The 26,309-nt window shown below is 41.9% G+C and overlaps 2 protein-coding genes and 1 long non-coding RNA gene across 7 annotated transcripts in view; 2 read left to right on the plus strand and 1 right to left on the minus strand.

Annotated features, from left to right (window-relative positions):
* Nucleotides 1–3,859, plus strand: part of CFAP57 (cilia and flagella associated protein 57) — a 27,420-nt gene extending 23,561 nt beyond the window's left edge. The window contains exon 22 of the mRNA XM_026707205.2: nt 2,874–3,859. Coding sequence (XP_026562990.2) covers nt 2,874–3,085 — 212 coding nt within the window. The 3' untranslated portion in view covers nt 3,086–3,859. The remainder of the gene's footprint in view (nt 1–2,873) is intronic.
* LOC148126124 (uncharacterized) overlaps nt 1–7,833 on the minus strand; it is a 22,428-nt gene extending 14,595 nt beyond the window's left edge. The window contains exon 1 of the long non-coding RNA XR_015742845.1: nt 7,673–7,833. This is a non-coding gene — a long non-coding RNA (uncharacterized LOC148126124). The remainder of the gene's footprint in view (nt 1–7,672) is intronic.
* Nucleotides 7,834–7,884: 51 nt separating this feature from the next.
* On the plus strand, nt 7,885–16,128 carry TMEM125 (transmembrane protein 125). 5 transcript variants are annotated; one of them, XM_087929738.1, is made up of 4 exons: nt 7,885–8,090; nt 8,379–8,574; nt 10,406–10,727; nt 13,269–16,128. In XM_087929738.1, the coding sequence occupies exon 4, from the start codon at nt 13,564–13,566 to the stop codon at nt 14,233–14,235; it is 672 nt and encodes a 223-aa protein (XP_087785864.1). In that variant the 5' UTR covers nt 7,885–8,090; nt 8,379–8,574; nt 10,406–10,727; nt 13,269–13,563; the 3' UTR covers nt 14,236–16,128. The 5 variants fall into 5 exon arrangements, with proteins under 5 accessions (XP_087785864.1, XP_087785866.1, XP_026562979.1 ...); XM_087929740.1 differs by lacking the exon at nt 10,406–10,727; XM_026707194.2 differs by lacking the exon at nt 8,379–8,574.
* Nucleotides 16,129–26,309: the final 10,181 nt, after the last annotated feature.

The following is a 26,309-nucleotide window of genomic DNA, read 5'->3' on the forward strand; positions in this document are numbered from 1 at the left end:
AGTCTCTGCTTACAAAGTTTAAGCCAACCATTACTGCTTAGCCCAACCAAGATTCGGTCTAAGGTTAATATAAGGAAAATGCGGCATATGACTTGCCTGGTTTCTTGGAGAAACAAAATGTAAATGTGATAAACACAAAATGACTAAGAATCATAGATTTGACTGTTTTCTATTTGTGTATGCCAATATTCTTATAATCCAACTCTTTTTGTAAGGATTTTTTTCCATTAAACCACTTATATGAGAGTGAACAGTCATGTCTGTTGTTTCAATCGTGGCGGAACTGCAAACTCAAGCAATACAAGGCAAAATTCAGTTCAGTCATAGGAAGGACAGGCGAAAGAAGCAACAGAATTAAAATTACAGTGGATATATGGTGAAAAGAGAATTGTACCTTCATGGGTGACAGAGGGTACTCATCTGTTTCAGTGACTTTTTAGTTTGTACTACCTAACTTATTGGCCAGCAGATGGCGATAATAAGCAATCAATAGAGACTTTGCACTCAAATAGCTGTGGATTAAAGAAAGCTACTACCTTTTTTTCCAGTACAGGTGATCTTTGAGTTATGAATGTAATGGAGCCTGCCCATTGCATTCGTAACCCGAGGATTCGTGTGAGTGAATCTCATACCATGAATGGGATCACTCCCTCCTTTCACCCAGACATTTGCTAATCGAATGTGAGGCTTGTTAAGTGCACACAAGATATTTCGGGGTGAAGATCATGGGAGAGTGGGGCTAGTGATGGAACAGGTCACCTGCCTATGACCACCCAAGGCTTCCCTGACCCATTGAAATACTTATGCTCCCACAATTGCTTCCCCCTCCCTCCCTGCTGCAACAGGTCACTTACCTTGTGAAGATCTAGCAAGCAGCCTCCTCTCCAACCTCTCAGCTGCATGCGCCCTTCCAACACTTCATTTGGGCCTCCGCAGGCCTTGCCCGGCAGGTTGCCGGCCAAAATGGAGCTTCTGAGAAGCTCCATTTTGGCCAGCAAACTACCGGGCGAGGCCTTTGCATGCCCAAATGGAATGTTGGAGGGGCGGACTTGTTCATAAACACTAGGGGATGCTTATCACGAACTTTGAACATTTGCTAAGGGAACGCTTGTAACCCGGGGATTACCTGTATAGAACCTGTCTAGAATCTTAATACATATTAATGTTTTCCCTGGATCCCCTGAGTTTAATTTTCCCACTTAGCTTGCTAGGAATTTCTCTGTCTCTAGTTGAGGTATACTTGCTGTAAAGGAGCTCCTGAATTCTCCATTAAAAGTACTTTTCCTTTTAGCAGATCTGTCTCTTTCAATTCTCCCATGAAAGTTTGGATATGCTATTAAATACTTTCTGCAGCTTCAAAGAGGGCTTCTGAGCCATGCCCATTTATTGAAGGAAGAATTATAGAACCATCTCTTTCTTTTTTTCTTTGAAATTGCTGTAACCAAACAATTCTTTCTGCAAAGAAATTCCTTGTTATAGAACAAATATTCTACAGGGTTCTAATGAGCCACAATCAAACCAACATACTTTAAAAAACCAAATATCTCAAATATGAACTTTTTGTGGTACTCAGCCCTCCCTATCAAACTGTTTTCATTAAAAGTCCACAAATAAAAATAACAGAGCAACAATAATAACAACTACTATTAATAGGAAATTCAACATATGTATCTTTTCAAACAGTTTGGGCATGCCTATATTTGGAGTTTAAAAATCAAGTCACTTTTTCTCTCTGCACATTGAAATACAATTTCTATGTTGCTTTCATTTACGGAGCTACAGTTTCTTATAGGGTAAAAAAGGTTTGCATGTGAATGCCATACCCTAGATACTGCTTCATCTCTCTGTCTGGGCAAGAATCAAGCAATTTACTGCATACATTGACTCATGTCTAAGAGAACAGCAACATTATGTTCTGTATGTATCCTAAGACCTTAGGATTTAAAATGACCTTATTTACCTTCCTACTCTCACTTTTTTTTGTAAGATTCTCATTGCTATTTCAAAAGAACACAATCACATGTTTCTCTGACTTCCCAAGTGAAGGAATCCAGTTTTTCAAACAATTCCAGTGAATTCCTTCAGGGCCCACAGAACAGATGCTATGTCTGTAGTCAAATAGTCAGGGCCATGTAGGTGAAGGATAAAAGCTACTGCCATTAGGCTAATTTTCTTATCCTCATATCTCCTTCATCAATTTTCTCCCCTCGGGATATGTGATTTATCTTGCATAAATCAAGAAGAGAATGCCCCTTGTGGCAGAAAGTGAAGGCGCGCAACTTCAACCTTTTTGTTCCCCAGGGTATTATTTTTACCATGACTACTTAAATTGCATCCTTAAGTAAGATGCACCCCTGAAAATTATTTAAACAGTGTAATATTTTTGGCTGAAAAACAACTTCCTTTATAGTTACAACTTCAACAAAAAAAGTATCTGAATCCAAAAGGATTTATTAATCATGGGTCACCCAGCGGTCTACAGCCCTAAGGTCTTTCAGCAACTACGCATTTCTAGTGTGTTTGGGCATTATTATGTGATCTCATTTAACATTTTTACTAGTTGGAAGCATTCCCAGAGCCAGTTATGTTGCAACCTTAATGCTATATAAAGCTGTATTCTGCAATGCAACAGGTACAAGCATTCCAGATTCCAAAAATGAAAAATTAGTTAATATCCAATCAATATAATTCATTAGATAATGTAAGCACAACTCTTCTTGCATAATTTCATATATGGCAGCACCTGTATTTTTCACTATTTTCTCTTGAGTTTCTAAATACTGTACCAGCTTTCTTGACTTCTGACTCCCCCCGCGCCCCCGAAAAGAAGCTGTCTATGACTTCTATTGACTTTTGACTTCTTTTTCATTTAGGTTCCTCCCCTGATCGGCAGCTAAGTCCAGGCATTCTGCGTTTGAATCTTGAAGAGGAGTCTGAGAGAATAATTCAAATGCAGAGACTGGAAATCAAGTGCCTTCGAGAACAAATGCAGGGGCAAGAGAAAGCCCTCACCATCCGGCCTTTGTCGAGTGGAAAACTCCCCATTCTGGAAATGGACAAAATTAGTGACATACAATCACATTGACTTGGCTAGAAAGAACTCGACATTGCAGCTTTCTGTATTTCTAAACGTTCCCTAAACGCAGCTCTCTGCACTTGTAATCTTGTCCAAGTGTGATTGGAGGACGGCTTTTTCCTGTTCTTTTTTTTTTTTTAAGCATGTCTAGTTTTGGATTGAGACAGAATATTAAAGAAACAGTAAACAAGCTAGTCTGGATTTGCCTGCCTCCTGTTAATGTTTCAAGTCTGAGGACTGGAAAATCAAGTGAGAGCACACACAGACCTTTAGGAAGGAAATTGGTCACCTGGCTTCAACTTAAAGCAGAATCCATTGGAGATAAAACCCTTGTGTGTGGCATTATTAGAAACAGGCTAACCGATGTAAACTTTGAATATGTTACTGTTTGTTATTTGTCCAGAACAATTTTATTTCACTCTCGTAAAACTCTTTCCCCTTCCTCACTTCTTTCTTGCCATTTGTGTTCTCCAGCACCGTGCCTATTTTAAGATTCTACTTCCTTTAGCTTCTTCTATGTATGTAATAAATTTCCCGTTGGCCCAGATACTAAGGAATACTTGAATAATAACATTGATGAGACCAATTTAAACAACAATTAAAGGTTCAGGCTATTTCCTTCATCTTCCTGTAAGTGTTTGGTTTTTATTGCTTGACTTGCTGTCACAGTTTACCTGCTGATTTTTGATTCTGCACATTTGAAAAAATGCTTGGAGTACTGTGGTCTGTGGATATCAGTAAAAAGCTCCCACCATAAAGAGAGCAGTGAGAATAGAAATAAAATAAAACATGGCATCTTGAAATATATAATTTGATGTGCACAGTGTCATGATAATAATACAACCTTTTTTTAAAAATCAGCGGTCATGTTTTTTTTAAAGAAAACACGTTTCCGAGAGATTCTTCCCATGACCAAGCATTAGACGGGACATAGCAGTGGGCATCATGATATCACTGGAAGGGTAAGCAGAATGGTTTGCCTCTGCTTTATGGCTATAGTGACATGGATCGGTGTCTTTATTACAAGCACTTGTATTACATTATTATGTTTTCATTTCTTACTGTTAACATAGAAAACAATAAAACAAAATAATGCCCCTCACATATTTTACTATTTTTTTAAATCTGCCTTTATTACTTGTAAAAGTAACTATAACTATAACTCTGTTATATCCTATAACTCTGTCCTCCTCCTATTTTCTCCCCAGCAACAGCCCTGTAACTGGTTTGGGCTAAGAGCAGAGGTGGTATTCAGCAGGTTCTGACCAGTTCTGAAGAACCAGTAGCGGAAATTTTGAGTAGTTCGGAGAACCGGCAAATACTACCTCTGACTGGCCCCGCCCCGTCTATTCTCTGCCTCCTGAGTCCCAGCTGATCGGCTGGGTCTTCTTTTGTTGCCCTGCACAGGAGAACAGAACTGGAAAGCAAGTTAGTGGGGTGGGGAGGGAATGGGGATTTTGCAGTACCCTTCCCCTGCTACACCCACAAGCCACGCCCACCAAGCCACACCATGCCCATCAAGCCAGCCCACAGAACCGGTCGTAAAACAATTTTAAATCCCACCACTGGCTAAGAGGATGAGTGAAAGGTAGATGAGTGACATCAGGTCAGTTGGATTTGATGCTGAGAAGGTCTCAAGATTGACTCAGCCTTGTTGGGGGTGATATGCTGACTCTGTAAACCCCTTAGAGAGGGTTCTAAAGCACTGTGAAGCAGCGCTATCTAAGCGCTATTGCTATTGCTCTCACAGATCTCAGAGCCAGTTTGGTTAAGATGCTGGTCTAAAAACCAGAAGACTGAGTTCCAGTCCAGCTAAAGGACCTTATTAAGAAAGGTCCTGGTCACAGCTCTTTATAATATCTGACAAATTACATCATTCATATTCAGCATTCTTCTGTACATCTATCATCATTTCCTGCAACGAAAGCGGATGTAATTGAACTCTATCATCGAACTCTATCATTAGCTAGAATTACTAGCTAATTATTCTCTGATGGGTTATATTAAAATAGTTTTGGCTTCATCGAGTTGAGGTGCTGCCCTTATGTAAGACATTTTTTCGGCACCACATGTCTTTACACGTGCATACACAATTTTTAAAGAGGAAATCTAAGATCCTGCTTTAAATAGTTAACTTCCTGATTGAAAAAAAGGGCCAAGCAACTTATGTTGAAGAAGCACTTTGCCCTGTAGCAGTAATTGATCTCTAGCACTAGCGAAAAGACAGTTCTCAAATAGGAAGATACTTATGGACTTGCTGCTTAATTGTAACGTGGGCTTCATTAAATTTGTTGCAAAATGTACAATTCTGCTTGGGATTCCAAGGTAAAATAACAAATCTTTGTGTGCAAGACATGACCATGTCATAAAAGGAAGTTTTCTCTACATGAACAGGTGCTAGTGTTGTTTTGTATCCATGGTATATGGAACGTAACACCCATTATTAAGCACACAGTATACACTTCATATTGTCAGTATTGCCCTAGTAACAGTTACATTTTAAACAGGAATCAATGTAAATTAAAAATCAATATATCCTGCTAAACCATATTGTAATTTAAACAAGAACATTCAAGAGAAAGGTATCTAAAAAGGATTTAAAGCATAATCTTTGCGATGAAAACAATACCACAAAATTACTGGGGGGGGGGGGTGTTATTAACCTGACAAGAAAATATAGCAGCCAACTTCAGTATTACTGTCAAGAAAACTTCATAGTTGTGTCCAGGAAGTCACTATCAATTAAACTGGACTTGGAAACTTCAGTTATAGTATATTCATCAGACTAATAATTATATCATCTAGAAGAGCGTTAGATTGCAGGAGGAACTTAACAACATGCCAAAATGTTTATGTGCTTGTATCAAAAGAAAAAAAAAAAACCCACTGTCATTTGGAGGGAAATATGCTGCTGCAAATCACGAACAAGAAATCAAGATACTGAAATGTAGAACATCCAAGAGTTTGCCATAGTTTAGAAATATTATGAAAGAAACTACTGGTAATGTAATTTTCCCTGATGGTGGGCTTCCAGACAAGTTCAATTCCAGTTTCAACACTTTCCCTGTCACTTGCCTATGCCATCAGAATAGAAGAGATCTACCAACTGTGTTGAATGCTCTTCAGAAGGCATTTCCTGACTTGTATCTAAGCAGGGGACAAATTTACATGATATGGAGCAACATATTATTTTCTACTATATCAGTGGTGGGATTCAAACTTTTTACTATCAGTTCTGTGGGCATGGCTTGGTGGGCATGACAGGGGAATGATACTGCAAAATCCCATTCCCTCCCCCCCACCCCCACTAACCTGCTTTCCAGCTCCATTCTCCTATGCAGGGCAACAAAAGAAGACCCAGCCGATCAGCTGGAACTCGGGAGGCAGAGAATAGATGGGGGCGGGGCCAGTCAGAGGTGGTATTTGCCAGTTCTCTGAACTACTCAAAATTTCTGCTACCGGTTCTCCAGAACTGGTCAGAACCTGCAGAATACCACCTCTGTACTATATCCCCATTATATGGACTCATGTCCTCAGTCCATATGTGAGGCAGGTGTAAACTATCCCATTGCTAAAGTAATAGTTTCCCCTTAAACTAAGAGCAACCCGTGGTTGTTCCAAAGTGCTTAAAATATGATGTGCTTCAACAACCATTCTGTTGGCAACAGAGTCAGAGAACAATAGGGAGATGGGATCAGTGTAGGACTAGTAGCCAACTCAGGCTGATCTGGGGACAAGCCTGTCAGTTACTGGGCCCATTCTACCATCACCTTCTGGGTTCCCCCACTTCTCTCTATGTCTTGGAGAACTGGAGATAGCTTTGAGGCCACTGCCATGTTCAGCTTTACAAAGGAACAGGTTTTGAAAAACAGACCAAAGCCCTCGTGCAGTCTAGCTATTTGTCTAAACTCAGCATCTCCAGAACCCCACTAAACAGATGCACTCAACATTTTCCTCCTGTAGCACATATATCACAACAGGAGAGGCACTTGTTAGCTTGCCACCTGTCCCAGCCCCATCTTCTCATCAATGTCATGATTGGCTGCTACTGGCAGGTGAAAAGTCAAAGGGCAGCAAAATCATAAATAAGGTTTTACCAATTGCTTTGTTTAATCAGCCTGCAGGCATGAAATATGTGCACCACTATTTGGCTTCTAGCCAAAACAGGCAATCAATGCAGAATAGATACCGGCAGTGGGGACAGAAAATATTGTGCTGGTATAACTTTCCGCCAATTGGACAGATAGAATTTTAACAGACCCCCAAATCCAGCCCAATCCAGCCCCTGTTCCTGCAATAGTCTATAGACTTTTTAATGACCATTGCATGCTGTTCTAACCTTTGTAGGGTTCATCAGTGATCTGTTCAATTTATGTGTTCATTCCCCAAACAGATTTAATATTTCCTATTAGGACTCAAGGTCCATTCCTATTCTAAAGAAGTCTGCCAAAAATTCCCAATCTCCCAACAAAAGATGGTACTAATCTATACTAATCATTTCCTTACTGCCCCCGTGAAGTTCCTTGAAGAAGAAGAAAAAAGTCAACTGTCTTGCGAGAAGCCATCAATCTATCATCCTGTATTATTTATCTCTACCTGTAATGTGCATCCTTCTTTCTTTCGGTTCACCAGCCTTATTTCCACTCCCCACGTGTGCACACACCGTCATCAGGCTGGAATGTTTCCAAGGACAACAGGTTGTCTCTCCAACCCCACCCTGCAAGAGAATGTACCTGCCTGGGCGAAGGTCAGTGACTGTTCTAAGCCTATCAGATGAAGCATCTGGTATTAGACGGAGGAAGGAGGTGGAACTAGCACCTGTTACTTGATAGGCATATGCAGGCAGAGAGTGAAGAAGGCAGGTTTCGATTTTATCTTTGGACCATACTCTAACATCTGACCACTACGCAACCACAATGGAAAAGGAATATGGCACCAGGATCCTAGGAAACCCAAGAACACGGCCCAGGAAAAGATTCTGGCAACAGCATCTTCTGTGATTGATCAGCTGTAGGTGAGTGAAGCCCATCCCAGAAAATATCTGTGCCTTCATGACATGCTATCCTTTCTCTTTTTGGTCAGGAAACTGCCCTCTGAAAATTTTTCAGAGGATTACAGTGTACACTTAGACACTGTATTCTTTCTTCAGCTATACTATACCAACATATAGACAGATATATTTCCATATGAATTGCCATGTATTTCTGTTTATCTTTTGCTTCCATTTAAACTTCAGGAGTTCACAAAGTAGATGGTGGAATTGGCATACTTTTTAAGTCTTAAAACCATTGTTCCTGTCTAGGTTTCCTTACCTAGTAGCTTCAATTACTAAAAGTTGGAAATGGTGAGGAAGACAAGTCTTTTCCCATATGGGTTAATGCTGAGCAGCTCAAGCCAAGCTGGGTGCTAACTTCTCCTAGCTACAGGCACTCCAGCAAAACACAGCAAACTTTGTCAAAAGCTAATGAGCACAATCTATACACAGCCTCAGGCAAATAGTAAGTATATAGTAACTCTTTTTGTACTATTTAAATGAAGTGGATGGGGCCATGGTATGGATTTCATGTCAATACTGTACCCACAATTTAACATCCACGTGGTTAAATTGTTTGTTTTTCAAGAATTCAAGCTTCAATTACACTAGCAGAAAAAGATTTGGGGGTGTTTGGGACGGGTGAGAGAGATTTATCTTCTATCTTGATCCACCTTCCAGTGATTTAGTACTAGATTTAGTACTCTGGTTTTTCCAATTATGTGGCTTAGCTGGCAATTTGCCTTAAATAGGCCTGATCTCCATATAGTTTTAAGAGTGATCTCATGTTCTATCCCAGCTGGAGGGGAGGGTTTGAGCTGATGCGGTCAGGCTGTGTCTGGATCAGAAACCTCCTCTTTCTGCTCACTGCTTCTGCAAGGGAAACCTCCAGTAGCCTCTGATTAAATTATTAAACAATTGCCTGGGATAAATGAGATATCTTATTTGAGAAGCTGTGGGGGAGGATTAATTATACTTCTTTCATTCTTATGTGCTGTACTAAATATCCTCTAAATCCATTATCTGCTGCTAGATCCCCATACATAATTATTCTCAAACACATCCTTCTGATTAAAAAAAAATGCATTAATTGTGGCCTTTGACTACCAGTGGTTTTATAAATGACCACCCCATTGCTTTGACTCCAATGCCATATGTATTGTCAACATGTGAAGTTACCTTTTCTATCTTACTTAATTCAACAACTAAGATCTGTTAATATACAAAAAACAGCAATGATTTTAACCCTGAGCCAAATCAAGGTAACACACTCTCTCAGATATGAATCTCCTTCTTTGCAGACCTCTTTGCAATCTTTGGTTAAGAAAATGTTAAACTAATCGGGGTCCATTTGAAGTGCCAACTTTCCCTGACTTGGAGATAGGTTGAGGGACAATTTTTATACTGAAAAACATGGAAGTTGTAGTCACTCAATACATTGTTTGAGCATCAGGGTGGCAGAAGGTTTACTTTCAAGGACAGGTGGGCAGTGTTATGTCTTGTACAGTATGTCTACTTCATGTGCAAAAAAAGATACAAGAGAACCAGGAAGAAAGAAAACAAAAAGCAGTATTGTAAATAGATTGCTTTTAAGCTTCAGTAAAGGATGCAAAGCGTTTTAAGCCAGACTGTACATTTCAGGAGCTTCTCCTGAACATCTTCAGATTCAGATTCTGAACTTAGATTTCACACTGTACTGAAACTTTTTAAACAAAGGGACTTCCTGGTTTCAGAGCTCAACAAAATAAATTGACCACAAAAGACTAAGGCCATCCAGATTTAATAATTATCATATTTGCCTGTGGAAATGATTTCATTTTTTTAGTCTCCGATACTTTTGATATTCTACAAAGGAAGACTGTAAAATCATAGAATTTGCAAGCCAGAAAATTTAAAGCCATTTAAGCCAGAAAATCTAAATTCCTTATTAAATATTGAAAAGATTTTAAAATGGACCAGTGAGGAATCACCATCTTGAGAATAGGGTACCAGAAATACTTTTTTCTACTTTCCCTAAATATTGTAATGTATTCAGCATCCGCTTTCCACCTAGATTCCTGCCTATTTTCTAGGATATCTAAAGTGGGGGGAAAAGTCAGAAGAGCAAAGTAGTATGAAACAGATAAATGCTGGTCAATTACTTTATCAAGTAGGAAAAATTAAATCCTGTTGTTTGTACTTTAAGCTGGGGATGAAGAAGCTAATAATAAGCCCAGGTCTCAATCGCTCTTGGAGAAGAAGTGTGTATCAAGGGTTAAGACAGCTTAGATGCAAGCTTCTATTGTCTCACAACACAGAGAACCAGTTGGTGACAAGAGGCAGATGCTGATGAGGGACCATGTGAGCCTGGAACAGTGAAAGAAGCTTTCTTATTGTGTGGGATCTCTGCTTCAATCATCAGCTTTTGCCAGTACGAGAAGCAAATGCTACTAAAATGAAGACTTGTACCAAGAGCCTAAGAATTGGTCCATGGCATGAATATCTTTATGCCAAGAAGAGCCAACCTGTTGAAGACATAGCCAAGACTGCAATATCTGTAAGTGGAATTCCTGAAAGGCAAGGAATCACTGACCCAGCACCCTGGAACTAAGATGTCATAACTAGAACAGCACATTGAAGGTAATAGGAAATTTAGACCAGTCTTTGAGAGCCTGCGTGGAGGAAGCTACTTTACAAGGCATGTGTGCAATCTTTCTGGACTAGACCAATGTAAACTTTATAATCAAGTACTAAGGAGGTGTGTAACAGCCAAGGAAATTGATGCTTCACAACCATTGCTTGTGTCTAGTCAATAGCTGTTTCCAGTCTAAGCATTTTAAAAGTAGCTGTGGATATTCCCTTCATTCCCCCAACTCTGTATTTAGTATGTGCTTTATAAAAAAAATTGTCTTGTTTTTAAATCACATTTCAGTTTTGTTGGATGACCACTAATTATATTATGATACAAAATATTTTTCCTATTTATAGTTATCAAATTATTCTCAACCATTATCGATCAAAATATGTCTGTTTCTAGAGCATTTTTTTATCCAGGTCATTGAATTTCTATTGTATAGGTATTCCTTTTAAAGTTGATTGTCTTTATTCACATAATCATTAAGCCTTTGTAGCTCTAGATTCATCAGATCTACAAAACTACCAAATGAGGGTGAGCCATTGCTTCAACAGAAGCAATTTTGATATTTTTTGCATTATGGCTTTCCTAATCTGTTTTTGCCTTTTTCAAAAGATATTATGATACTCCCATGGGACACACAATAACCACATTCTTTTTTCTGCAATTAAAATAACTTTGAACCTAAACAGCACATTACATGTCTTCTGCTTGCTCTTTCAGGGTGATATTTCACAAGTGTGTTAATAGATAAAAATTTAATCACGTCTTCCTCATTTTATTGAGCCAGTTGTGGGGCCTTGATACTATGATTGTGTCTTAATCTGCTGTTTTGATCTTGTGATACTCAGGACTAATTTTATGCTGTTTTAATGTGCAGTGTGAAATGTTTTAGGAATTACATTGGTTAAAAATCAGTAAACAAGTTTGGGAATTAAATTCAAGCAATTTCTGTAATCTGTAAAAGCTACTCTTTAATCCTGATTCTTCCTAGAAAGTGACTCACAAAAATGTGTTCCTTTTTCCTTTATTCTAAGGATGCTTCTTTCCAGCCATAGTCTCTCTCTATATATACATACACACACAGCCACACAATGTGTGTGTGTGTGTGGGGGGGAGATTGTGACTGGGAAGAAGCATCATTAGAACAGAGGAGAAAGGCACACATTTTTGTGAATCACCTTCTAAGAGGAATGTAGGGTTAAAGAGTAGCATTTACAAAGTACATATACACACACACACACACATTCTTCCATCCTTCAAACAGCAAAAAAATAAATAAATAAATCAGTGCTTTCTCCCTCAGCTGAGCCTGAAGCCAGGGAACAGTTCGGTTCTCTTTGCAGAGTTAATGCAGGACAGTAGCTTGTCCAGTTTCCTTTCTCCTCCCACTCAGTATCACCTATCAACATGGAAAGGCATCAGCTGAACAGGAAGGAGACCAATAACAAGATTTATAATAATGTTGATATATCTGTCTTCCAGAAAATTAATATCCCCACAGATGAACAAAAAAGACGGTCCCATGCGCCTAGTCTCTCTCATTGCCCAAGCCATGAGCCAGGAAGAGAGATGTCATTTCTACAGGAGACTTAGAAATCAGTTCCCCAGCCCTGTTGATGTTATTGCAGCTTTGTCACCAAGGGAGGCATTTTACATTGTAGGGCAAAATGTGTTGGAAGAAAAGATGGAAAATACCACCTTGACAGTAGAACAACTAAAGATGTCCACAGGATGCTTTTGCAGTGGGCTGGAGAAAAGACAGAAGTGATATCATGAGAGGGTGTCCTTTAAAAATAATTAGAGAATCATCTTTGTACTGTAATTAGAAGGACATGGGGGATGAGCCCTAGGATCAGAATAATAATTACTCTAATTATTTTATGAAAAATGTATCTGTGAAAGAACAGGCTATTGTATATACTTAATATTTTTAACAAATGCAAAGCTAACCCCAACATGATGTAAACTGAATTTCAATATTGAACATGTTTTTGCCTTTTCTCACTGGAAAACTTTTTTCCTTTTCAACATCTATCATCCTTAAGTCATGATCAAGACAAAAAGCTAGTACAAAGAGCCACGTTTGGCAGCCTGAGAATATCAAACCCATCTTTTCTTAAAGAAGAGATTATAAGTATTTTTAAGATTGTCAAATTCATAGAGGTGGGGATGTTACTAAATGAGCATTAAAACCTTGGACTAGAAATAAAAGAAGTATTTCTTGCATGCTTATATTTTGCTATAAATGATTGAAACTGCGTAAATGAGAAAACAGACCCAAATGGTTCATAGGGGAAAGTTTCAGTAATAAGTTACTTCTGAAGAGAGAATCTTGCTTTTCCTGGCACAACATTTTGCCACCAGGAAAGCTTGTGATTCGACTTTTCTGGACAAGCCAGGGAAGAATATAGCCTGGCCCATAAAAAACTGATTCGACTTGCATGAACCCTACTCCACCCCATGGGGAGTGGTCCTCATCACTCTTTCTTTTCACCTTTTGGACAGAAAGCTCTTTTCATATTTTATCACTATTTCCTTCACAGATAACTGGCAGGATCTGGGCGTGTTCAGAAGGGAGCTGCAAAACACAGAAGCAGGTTTCCGTCTCAGCCTCAGCCAGAAAAGTCTTCAATTTCTGCTGTTCCCTCCCAACCATTTCCATCCAAGAAGAAAACAAAATGTGATTTGGATAGGAACTGGATAAAAGTTCATTGCCTCTATCCCTGGGAAAATGGGTCAAGTACCCACCCTCCTCCTTGCTGCCATCCTCCAGGCCAGTTGAAAGCAGCAGTTCCTGTGGCCCATCCTTACTGTATATGAGGTGGTTCAGCATCCACTATGGCAGAATTGGAGCACCTGAATGAACCCAGGCTCCCAGCACATGCCAGCCGGATCCAGAGAAACATCCTGGAAGAGCACGTGGAGCTATGGTGGTTCCAGCAGCCCAAGAAGTCCCTTATTTGCTACGGAGTAGCAGTGGCGTTGATCCTAGCCTGTGGGGTGGGCGGCATTGCCCTGCTCTACAGTACTAGCAGTCGCTCTGGAGAGTGGAGGCTGGCAGTGGGCACAACACTCTGTCTGCTGGCACTCTTGGTACTACTGAAGCAGCTGTTGAGCTCTGCCATCCAGGACATGAACTGCATTCACAGACGGGAACAGGTGGAGTTGCTGAAGAGCGGTGGCACCTCGGACTGCGCCATGCTTCTGCTGACAGCTTTGGTGCTGCTGGTGTGTGGCACAGTGCTCACAGCCCTCTCTACCACTAGTGTCAGCACTAACCCCCCCACCCCGCGCCCCTTTGCCAGCATGTTTATCAGTGGCATTGTGCTCACAGTCGCTGGAGCAATTATCCTCCTCAGCCTGTTGTTCTATTTGACATGGACCTCCTGCCGTACGTCTACCCGTCAGAACCAGCGGGCTGAAAACAACAGTGCCATTTTCACTGTATCAGGACATATTTCAGCCAGCCAGCAATTTCCTCCTACCTCCAGCATGGCAAACTTAATTTAATCATCAAGGGCATAATGGTGACTGCCACTGACCCTGAGATTACTCGGACTTTAAGGTTGGATTTGCCCTACATGCCATCTGACCCAAACTCAGCAATGTGATGAACTTTTTACCACAGAACAGTTTTTCTTAGTCAGTATTGAGACCTGGCTTCTTAGCCAGACATCAGAACTAATCTGATGTTCGCTTTGGAGCACAGGGAGATTCAGAAGAAGTGTGAATGAAGGAAAACAAATGGCTATCACTCTGTGGTTATCCTAAGTAACTACGGCAACGTGAACACGCAGAGAAGCATCTCTCTCTCTCTCTCTCTCTCTCTCTCTCTCTCTCTCTCTCTCTGAAAATCCATTTCAATCTAACATTGGTTTCTGAGGCATTACTGTACCATCTATTTCTTTTTTGCATTCAAAAGGACTAGAAGCTTGCTTTTACAAAAAAGAAAGCTGCAGCTCTGTAGAAATTAAATCAGTTTGAAACTTATGCAATAGTCAGAAACTCCAAAAGTATGAATGCTAAAGCATAATTAAGCTACATAGAGCATATTTCCAGTAAAACATATTTTCCCAGCCAGAACATTGAGGATCATGGCAAAATACCTTAAGATTCAGCTGCCACGGCTACTGGATGTGGACTGTAAAAATCCAGGTGATCACAAGATGATAGCAATAAGTTATATTTGTCTGTTTCTTTTTGCTATCTTCTAGCAATTCAAATTTTTGTAACCTGGAGATGGCAATTATGCCATTTGCCAATTATTATTTATTTATTATTTGTTAAATTTCTTAGCCGTCCATCTTACCACAGTCTAACGGTACTTGATAGAAAATAAGAGGGTAGGAATAATATTTTCCAGTCTTAAGATTTTGGTGATCTCCAATTTGGAAACAAGATAAAATCACCCCCATCACTGGGAGTCAGGTAGCATGTAAATTTCATGAATGTTTATTAGTAGTATTATAAAAGAAAGTTTACAGAAGCATACTGTATGAATCCAGGGAAGCATCAATTCATGCAAAACAAAAGTGGTATATAGGTATGCTGGTGTATGAAGAAATAATGCTTACATGGTTTACTTTTATAATGGAAGTCCCTCGGTCTGATTATTTCAAGAAACATACTTGCAAAGAGTAAAATGGATGTACAGCATCTGCAGATGAGGAGCTTTATAATATCTGTTCCTTCCTGCGATGCCAGCTTTCTCAGCAGCAGTAAAACAGCAAAGAAAGTCAGTAAAGTACAACTTAAATTGTACTGCACAGGTAGTCCTCGACTTACAACAGTTCATTTAGTGACTGTTCAAAGTTACAAGGGGACTTTTTCCCCACTTACGACCATTGCAGTATCCCCACAGTCATATAATACACATTCATATGCTTGGCAACTGGTTCCTATTTATGATGGTTGCTATGTCCCAGGGTCATGTGATCAATTTTTGTGACCTCCTAACAAGCAAAGTCAATGGGAAAGCCAGATTAACTACGTTACTAATTTAACAACTCTGGCAAGAAAAATTGTAAAATGGGGGGAAAGTCACTTAACAAATGTCTCACATAAATTTTGTGCTCAATTGTGGTCATAAGTCGAGGACTATCTGTATGAACTCTTGATTTCCATCATATGTGGAAATGGAAATGAGTTATGTGGAAAAGGAGATGAATGGAATGATGTGTTGTTTAAGAAAGGTGAGGATGCTTGTAGTGATAGGTGGTCCTTTTATCTCAACTGAAGTACAATACAGCTACATTTCTATTGTTTTAAAATTATTTTAGCACTATCTACAATACTGGAGCTGGAAAAAAAAAGATGTTGCTTTATTCAGCTTTTAAGCCCTTTTGAAATGTAATTTGATTTGTATGTGTATCTTGAAAATCAAAATTAAATAAGATAATGTAACAGCTTGTTGCTTCACCAGATACCCATCTACCTATGGATAGCTTACATCCAATTACCATATTACTAAAATTACATATTACAAGCTTATTCACTCACCCTCAAATGTTACAGCAATTCCCACTAGAATTCAAATGAAAAAAACATGTGGAGGAATCTGCTGCTATTCCTCATATTTCTGTGGTTCCTACTTTACCAAGTGTCATTCTACAGCTATAACTCAGGATCTATTCACACGTCCTCAAGAAACCTGGCTATAGTTGTGAGCTATTAAACTGTCAGGCAACCATTCCCATTTCAAAAGGTTACTGGAGTTGGATAGCCGATTAACTTCCTCACATTTATGGCATCAAAATTATCCTCACTTTGCATTTTACTGAAAACATATGGAAAAACCAGAGAATATGCATATTTTTCTTGCTATAAACATTAAAAGTTCAAAAAAATCATCAGTGCTTTCTACATTTGCTTGGGTGTTAGCTCCACTGAATTTAGTGGGAAAAATATAAAATTAAAAGAACTCTGGATGCATGTTATGCCAAAAGTCAACTATATTCCCTTCTTACATTTCCAGCAGAGTAGCTCTAAGCAAGGTTTTTTATCCCTGCTAGATACCATTTGGGACTGTTTAAGATTTTAACCCTTTCCAGGTTCTTTTAATTCATAATTCCAATTTTGGACAATATTGAAGCCTAATTCTAGAATAAAAAGATTTATATAATTGTGGGGAAGAAGCGTATCTCCAATCCTTTCGCCAACATCTTCATCTGTCATATTAACATGGTCTCTCTCTCCCTCCAGATGGAAAACTAGTAGACACCCCAAAAGCCTAATTTCTTTTTGGTATCAGATCCAAAGAACTTGGCGTGCACATGTTGTAGAGCAACTTACAGCCAAGTTTAACCAAGCAACACTATGCAATATACGTACATGAAGGCCATGAGTGAGAGTATTATATGCAACGATCTATCCCGGTCTTCCCCAGCCATGCGCCTTCCAGGTAAGTGGTGTGCTGGAGGAAACTACCTGGGAAAAGATGCTGATGGTTTCAGACCCACTTTCTCCCCCTCTGCTCTAGGGTGGTCATTTAGAAGTTTTGCAGCCTACATCTGTTCTGTATTTGCCTGACTGGTGCTTTTGCAAGCGGCGGGCGGCCATGAACTCACAAAACCACCCCATCCACTTCTCAGTCGCTTCTTGAAAAACACCCCAATACAAACTTCCGTGCGATGACGTCATCCGCGGCAAGTTTTCTACTACAGTACTTCCATTAAGCGCTCTTAGACATAGAAAGAAAAAAGTCGCTCACGGTCTCAGCAGGCTTGAAATTGTTGCCTGAAGGGGTCAGTCGACTTTTTGGCTCGTGGAACGATGTAATCTTGTTTTAATTCATAGGTTTTTTATTTATAGTTTTTATTAATTTATAATATGACATACAAAGAGAATACAAAAGCAAATAATAGGGAAATTAGGGAAGGAAAAAGAGAAGTGAATAGTGGGGGAAAGCAAGGGAAAAAGAAAAAAAAAGGCATTGACTTCTGACTCCTTTGGTGCAGCAGAATAAGGCATCAACATCTACCCTCAACTTTTAACTTTTTCATAATAATAAAAGCTAGCCATTTCTATAACAACAAATCTATCTATTCAATAAAACCCAAAATCAAAGTTTCATTTTTTTTTTCACTTCAGGCATGAAAAAAATAAAATTAAGTTTTTTAAATGCATTCCCTCTATTACTGAAAGATAAGACAAACATTTTGCACAACATAATATGTCTTTGTTTTGTATTAACATACTTGTAATACTGTGTTCTGATTGGTCCTCGGATACTGCTTGCTGACTGGGCCATTTGCCCTACTCTGATTGGCCCGTATGGCTACCTGGTGATTGGTCCACCTGGACGGCGGGAGATGCAAGGAGCCGTCATTGGCCGCGAGCAGCCGCTATAAAATAGGCTGCTGTGGCTCCGCAATTCGAACAGATTCTAAGAACTAAATAAAGAGCACACTGGTCTCCAGTCTCTTTTTCCCACGACTTAACAGTCTTGATTTGCAAAAACTCACTTTTCGAATTATTGATTTACTGAGTTCACAGAACATCATACTAAATTTTGTTTGTTTGGCACTTATAGCTACTGAAATCTGTTTCTCGCATTGAAAATGTTTTTCAAATCCGGTAACTTTAAGATTTGTAAAGAATCTAAAAGTTTAGATACACACACATCTTTAAAATTGCCAAGTTTGAAAAACTCCGCTCTAAACCAAGTGGCAAATGATTACTTTTTTCTTACCATGTTTTAAGAGTCATAAGCAATGTCACCAGAAGAGATAATGGTCTCTTTTTTTCTCACTTTTGCTGCTGCTTTTTGGTGTTTAAGGTGGTTTTTATTGTATGGTATGTGCAATAATGGTGCTTTCTGTGCTGTAAAAAAAGGTTGGTTCTTTTAAAATTAAGAGCATAGCTTGAAAGGGCTGTGAACAAGATAGGGGCGAGCATCACGCTAATATCTTTCCTGACAGCATTTGATTAATATTTGAAATCTCAAAGAAGCTGGAGTGCCAGAGGATATGCAAAGGGGATTCTGCTTCAGAAGCTGCCATCACTGTAGAAATAGGTAACATTAATAAATAAAATAAATAAATAGGTAAATAGATAAATAAATAAATAAATAAATAAATAGGTAAAGACCACCCAGGAAATGCATTTGATTTAATGCCTATTTTGACTGTTGTGCCAAGTTAGGTGGCATGGCTTCGTGTTATTTCTCAGTACCTGCCAGGGTGTGCAATTCCAGCCTTTATTTTTCATACAGAGTGGATATGAAGTTATATTTTTATTTATTTAGAACAATATTGTATATTAATCACTAAATACATAGCTTTTTTCAAGCAAACTAGCACCATCTTGTGGTTTAACCAGGCTATGGTATTGTCCTGCTGATTATTTTGTTAAATTAATTTACTGGGAGCTATATTCTGTATATTGACAGCTCTGTAATTCTTTCAATGTTACATTGGATATATTATGAATATATGAACAGGGCCTTTAAATCCTTTTTCTGTAAACTCTAACTTTATTTATCTCTTGTGAGATTCGTCTGTCTCCCAAGAAAGAGAAAGAAGAGGTGAATCCTCTAGCTACAGATCTATATGTGATATAGTCAGGAAGTAGTATTTTAAAAATTACTTCAGTTTTTGAATTTTTAACTTTTAATCATGATAAAGATAGCGCAGAATTCAGGGGTGGGATTCAAAATTTTTAACAACTGGTTCTATGGGCGTGGCTTAGGTGGTGAGCATGGTTTGGTGGTCATGTGACTGGGTGGACATGGCTTGGTGGTCATGTTATTGGCTGGGTGTGGCCAACTCAATATCACTCACATCGAGGCACGCACCTCCTCGCCTGGCCTCTCATGACTGTGGGGTTGCTGCAACAGTCATAAGTGTGAAAAATGGTCATAAGTCACTTTTTTCAGTGCCACTGTAACTTTGAATGGTCATTCCACACAAGCAAAGGAGGGAAAAATAACTCCAGAGAAGTTCCTGAGACAGGAAGTCTAGTCCTGCCAAGAATGTAATAAGGGTTAACGGAGAGGCAGTTTCTGTAAGCAACACCAGAATGTTTCCTTCCTACCTTCTTTACAGGATTAGGCCAGCAGTTTCTTCTAACAACTGGTTCTCCGAACTGCTTAGAATGTTAACAACCGGTTCTAGCGAATAGGTGCGAACTGATAGAATCCCACCCCTGACAGGCTGTGAAAGTCCTTTCTCTCATGAACAGCAGTTTGGTGCCCTCTGGAAGTAAGATAGTAGGAGCAGGAACTATAAGGTTGGAGAAACTACAAGCTACTACTACAAAGCAGGAGGTAGGCCAGGATGTGAAGACCTAGGCCCAGAGGATTTCAGGTGGGGGCCAGGACAAGCCTCTCGGCTTCCACTCTGTAGCTCAGTATTCCACCAGAGTTTTCGAAAGAGAAGAAACTTTGGCTAGGTCTATAAACTATTATGTGTTGTCTCTATTTTTCTAAAAGTTTAATATGAAAACTTTGACAAAAGCAATGATAAATGGTAGAGGTCATTATCCTTATGACAATATGACAAATTTGGCATAGGGAAGATTGTCGCTTAGAATATAAGAGGAGTAAATGGTCAGGAGCATGAACTGGCATATTAAAGACAAATGCATGCCGTATATTGCAAAGATATATCTTTTGTATTGTAAAACGAAATCTAAGACAAGGGGACAGAACGTCATACAATTCAGTGAAGATGCTCTGATTTTGTGGAATGGAAGAGATGAATATTCCTGTGAAGTGAAAGTGTAGATTTAATGATGAATGAAAGAACTAAAATGCATGCCAGAAAATATGAACATGTGTCATCTGGATTGTTGTGGATGCATGTGAAAGGAGGAATGCATAGAATGATGATAGTTGCATGTTAAGTTCCAGTGAATCATAATAATGGAAGAACCAGAGATTAATTTAGAGGGAAATTGTGCAGCACTGAAAGAATGTGATCCAGGGAGAAGGGTTATTCTGCTCGATAACATGCTTTGAGATAATACTTTGAGGAGGAATTTGATTGGTCTAACTGTTAGGTTTGAGCAATGAGAGGCTGAACCAGAGCATGAGTGCAACAATACTTTATTATAACAATAAAGGGCTGACCGTGCTTGCCACGCCTGGAACTGGCTCGCAGCAATCAGCAACTGGTTGGACCCCGCAGCCTGCTTTTATAGCTGGCTGCTGGGGAGAACCAACCAATGAGGAAAGGGGGAAGAACGCCCACACAAAGTGAGTGGACCTGAGTGAGAACTCCTAGAGTTCTCAGGACATAACACCCCTTCCCCCAGATGCGAACATGCATAGTCTTTGAGGTAGGCAGGAGGTTTATGTTGGCGCCCGGGCGGCGTAGCTCTGGAACATCGTCTGTCCGTCCGGGGTCTGCCTGGGAAGGCAGAGTCGGCAAAGTGTCACCAGTGTGCCCCTCGGTTTGGGCCTGCCCGGGCTCGTAGGGTTGATCACTGGGGGTGTGCTCCTGTAGACTGGATCGGGCTGGTCAACTGTCTGGGCGCCGCTGTCTGTGTTCGGGCTTTCGGAACCGGCTGTAGGTGTGAACTGATCGCCGGGCGTGATGTGGATGTGAGGCTGAGGATGAAGCCTCCCTCGTCTTGTGCCTCTGGGTCCCTGCTGGCGATGGTGCTGAGGCGTCTATGCAGTTGGTCTATGTGCCTTCTCCAGACGCGGCCATCCTCCAGTCTGACCCGATACGACCGCTGCCCGGTGATGGCTACGATCTCGCCCGGGATCCACAGGGGGTCTCCAGCGAAGTTCCTCGCGAAAACTGGCTCCTGTAAGATAAAATGTCTAACCCCGATGTGGAAGCGAGGGAGAGTCAGGGCAGTACTGTGGGTGTAGTCTGTCCAATACAGTCCTCAGACGCCTGCCCATCAGGAGCTCCGCTGGGGACTTATTGGTGACTGAACAAGGAGTTGAGTGCTGGCTCATCAGGAACCGCGAGAGTTTGTGGTGCCAGTCATCCTTGTTGAACCTTGCCAGGGCTTCTTTAGTGGTCCTGACAGCCCTTTCAGCCAATCCGTTACTGGCAGGATGAAATGGGGCTGTGAAAATGTGGCGGATACCCAGGTTGGCAGCGAAACGGCTGAACTCAGTCGATGCGAACTGTGGGCCATTATCGGAGACAATGGAGTCGGGTAGCCCGTGCGTTATGAACAGGCGTGTTAACACGTTGGTGATTGCTAGTGTGGTGGTCGTGGATAGCTGTGCTACGTCAATCCATTTGGAATAGGCGTCCACGACCACTAGGAACATCTTCCCATGCAGAGGGCCGGCCAGGTCGATGTGAATTCTGGACCAAGGGCGCTGGCGCTTTCCCATCTAGTAGGGGTGGCAATGGGGGAGCAGGACGGGATTCCTGGCAAATGCTGCAGGAACTTACCCAATTGACAATGTCCTCGTCTAGACCCGGCCACCACAGGTAGCTGCGTGCTAACGCCTTCATTCTCACGATGCCAGGATGTCCCTCGTGCAATGCTTCCAGAACTCGGGACGCAGTGAGGCCAGGATGACCACTCGAGTGCCCCATAGTAGACAGCCCTGCAGACTTGACAACTCCTGCATGCGAGTCTTAAAAGGTGTGAATTTGTTATCAACATTGCCACCCGGCCACCCCCTCCTCACCCAGTCGAGCACCTGGGCGAGTGTTTGGTCTGCCTTGGTTTTAGCAGCAATGTCCAGGGCAGTGATGGGTAGGTCCAACTGGGTGATCTCGAAAATAGCGTGGACAGGAGCAGGGTCTTCAGCCGGGGCAGGCAAGGGGCAGCGACTGAGTGCGTCAGCGTGGGACAGTGTTTTACCCGGGCGGTGTATAAGTCTGTAGGAGTAGGCTGCTAGGAAGAGAGTCCACCTTGTCATCCTAGGGGAGAGGACTTGAGGGGTCTGCTTGTCCCGGCTAGTAGGCCCAGGAGGGGTTTGTGGTCCGTGACCAGCTCAAAAAAATGGCCAAAAAGGAATTCGTGAAATTTTTTCACGGCTGCAACAGCTGCTAGGGCTTCCTTATCGATCTGGCTGTAATTGCGCTCCGTAGCAGAGAGCGTCCTTGAGAAAAAGCGATGGGAGCCTCGGCGCCATTGGGAAGCCTGTGACTTAGTACCGCCCCAATTCCAAAGGGGAGGCGTCTGCTGCCAGTACTAAAGGGAGGTTAGGGTCGAATTGAATAAGTACCGCCTCTGACGTGAGTAGTGATTTGACGGTGTGAAAGGCATGGTCTTCTTTGTGCCCCCAGTGCCATGGTGACTTTTTATCCAGTAATCTGTGTAGGGGTTCAGCTACTGATGCTTTATGGGGCAAAAAGGATGCGTAAAAGTTCAATAGCCCCAAGAACGCCTGTAGTTCAGTTTTGGAGGTTGGAGTGGGTGCCTCGTGGATTGCCTTAACCTTGGACTCCAGGGGGTGAATGCCAGAGGTGTCAATTTTATAACCCAGAAAGTCCACCTGTCTAGTGGCAATGGCACATTTTTTTTTTTTCAACTTGAGGCCATGCTGTCTGAACCTCTCTAACACAGCTCGAACTCTTTGGAAGAGTTGGGGTCTGTCCCTGGCCGAGACTAAGATGTCGTCGAAGTAGGGTACTACACCAGGGAGGCCCTGCAAAATCCGCTCCATGAGGGATTGAAAAATACCAGGGGCAACACTTACGCCAAATTGGAGACGCTTGCATCGGAAGGCACCCGTGAGTGACAATTGTCTGGAGTTCCGCTGTTTGGTTATCTACAGGGAACTGCTGATATGCTTGAGACATGTCCAATTTAGCAAAAATGCTGCCTGGTTCGAATGTGTGTAATAAGTGCTGGATGACGGGCACAGGATAAGCGCTAACTTGTAGAAATTTATTGATTGTCGTCTTGTAGTCCGAGCAAATTCTCAGGCTACCGTCTTTTTGAGGGTGTGACAATGGGCGTCTCCCACTTGGCGAAATCTGTTGGCTCAATGACCCCTTGTTTTAATAGTTTATCCAATTCCGCATCTAGTTTTGGCCGAATAGCAAATGGGACCCTACGCGGTTTTAGCCTGATTGGGACTGCTTGGGGTCAACTGAGAATGAGATGGGGGTACCGTTGTAACACCCCAGCTCTTCGCTGAATACATCTGAGTAATCAGCGAATAAGGAGTCAGTGTCTGAGGTTGAGACAGCATGGACTCCTGTTAGCCCTAGGCCGAGATGGGGAAACCAATCGAGCCCCAATAAGGTGGGTAGATTGCCGTTAACTACCACTAGAGGTAGGTGACCTTTAAAAGCTTTAAAACTGACAAGAAACTTGCCTCTGCCGATTACAGGAATGGTCTTCCCCTGGTAGTCCTTCAGGCCAAACTGGCATCTCTGGAGCCGGCTGGTGGATAGGCTTGGTTTGAGCCTCTTAAGGGTGTTCCACGAGATAATTGAGAGCGCTGACCCTGTGTCAACCTCCATGCGGCACGGTTTACCTTCTAGGGAAACGGAGAGAGAGATTTTACTAACAGTGTGGCAAGTGTGCTTGGCAAGGTGGTGCGTGCGACAGTTCAATACTTGCCTCTGTGGTCCCGAGTGCGAGGAGGGTGCCTTTGTGCTGCGCTTTGGGGGCTTGGCAGACTCTCGCGATGTGTCCCCTTTTATGGCAGTTATTGCAGGTGGCTCCTTTAAACTTGCAGGTGGCCCTCTGATGAGATCCCCACAGGCTAGGCACAGGGTGATGTGCTTGGGTGGACCGATGTTTTCTTGTTTGGCTCCTACCTGCGGCCGTCTGTCGTTGAATAGGCGGTGGACTTCGTTTTCATCACTGATGGTTTCCTCTGCTACCACCTCCTCGGAGTGGACTGGAAGTGATGTCAGCTTGGCACTTGGGCCCTGGATTTCGGTGGCTGAGTTTGTTGCCAGCTCAGCTGCCAAGGCCTCCTCAACTGCTTGTGCGAGGTTGAGGTCTTTTTTTGCGAGAAGGCGCCTTTGCAGGTGGAGGTCCTTGACCCCGCAGACTAATTGATCGAGGAGCATGTCCTCCAGGTAGGTTCCAAACCCACAATGCAGTGCTGCTGTTCTGAGAGCGGCCATATATTGATTGATGGTCTCCTTGCTCGATTGCTTCCTCATACGGAAGGTGAATCTCCTGGCAATCTGTGAGGGCCTGGGGGAATAGTGGTTAGTGAGAATTTCAAGTAACTCAGACCATGGAACGTTTTTCAACTCACGAGGAGCCACGAGCGCCGCGGCAGTATCGTAGACGGTGGCTCCACAGTAGATTAGGAAATACGATTTTTTCCGATGCTCTCCCGCATCCGCCAGACCAACTGCATCGATATAATGATTAAAGCAGTTCTTATACGATTCCCACTTCTCCTCGTCTGGTTTGAACGCCGGGAAGACTGGATTGGAACTCATGGTGCTGGGACCGGTTGAACAACCTGTGGAAAAAATCTCTCTGGGGCAGCAGACAATGTTTTAGTGCCCGTGGTGGGCAAGTGATTTCAGCTCAGGAGAGGCTGTTTGCAATCCTCTCTTTCTCTCTGGGTTATCCACGTTTGGCTGTTAGCCGTTGATGGCGTTTGGATTCGCGCCTGTGCGGGTGTCAGTGACTGGCTACAGCGCTGTGCTGTACCTTTTAGGTTTGAAATTCAAATGACAACCGTTTGAATTTCGCGCCTGATACTGAGCGGCTGCGGCTGCTGCGCTTCACTTTCCCTGTAGCTGGGCTAACAAGCGGCTACAGGCGCTTCTAACTTTCGATTCTGACCGCTCTCTCTGGCTGCGGATCAGCGTTTGCTTCTTATCGCTTGCTGGCCGCTTTCTCTGTCAGCGGATCAGCGTTTGCTCTTTTTGTTTGCTCTTTTTGTTTGCTGACCGCTCTCTCTGGCTGCGGATCAGCGTTTCTCTTATCGCCGGCCGATCGCTCTCTCTGGGTTGCGGATCGGCGGCTAGTGACTCAGCGGTTGCATGGTGCTTCTGGTAGCCATCCCACCTTCGTCGCCAGTGTTAGGTTTGAGCAATGAGAGGCTGAACCAGAGCATGAGTGCAACAATACTTTATTATAACAATAAAGGGCTGACCGTGCTTGCCACGCCTGGAACTGGCTCGCAGCAATCAGCAACTGGTTGGACCCCGCAGCCTGCTTTTATAGCTGGCTGCTGGGGAGAACCAACCAATGAGGAAAGGGGAAAGAACGCCCACACAAAGTGAGTGGACCTGAGTGAGAACTCCTAGAGTTCTCAGGACATAACACTAACCATATGGAATTACCTCAAAGTCTTAAATCACAATTTCACATATGCTTACATAGGTCTATATTTATTTATATAATAGCCTCACTGAGATTTCTGTATATTCCTATTCATGTACCTAAGTAGCTGTATTATAGATAGAAGATATTTCATACTTCCTAAATGAGAAATTGTCTCTTGCTACAGCCAGTGGTTAATAATTTTCATATTCAAGAACAACTTTCCTGCCTCCTCGGAATCCAAAACCTCATACATTTCATGGACAAAATATTGCAATGGCCTGTTAGAAGAAATATCCTTCTGGGTTCAGTTCCAAGTAGGGAAAAAGACACTGGAAACATGGAGGCTGTTTGGAAAGATGGTTTAATGATGGACAGGACCACATGGCTTAGAGCTCCAAAGAAGGAAGGATGAT

This window comes from Pseudonaja textilis, chromosome 3 (genome assembly GCF_049901715.1).
Source record: "Pseudonaja textilis isolate UNSWEBS1 chromosome 3, rPseTex1.2, whole genome shotgun sequence".
NCBI classification, from domain to species: domain Eukaryota; kingdom Metazoa; phylum Chordata; class Lepidosauria; order Squamata; family Elapidae; genus Pseudonaja; species Pseudonaja textilis.

Excerpts from the sequence above, each read along its gene's own strand:
- TMEM125 (XM_087929738.1), top strand. The coding sequence starts at position 13,564 with ATGGCAGAATTGGAGCACCTGAATGAACCCAGGCTCCCAGCACATGCC.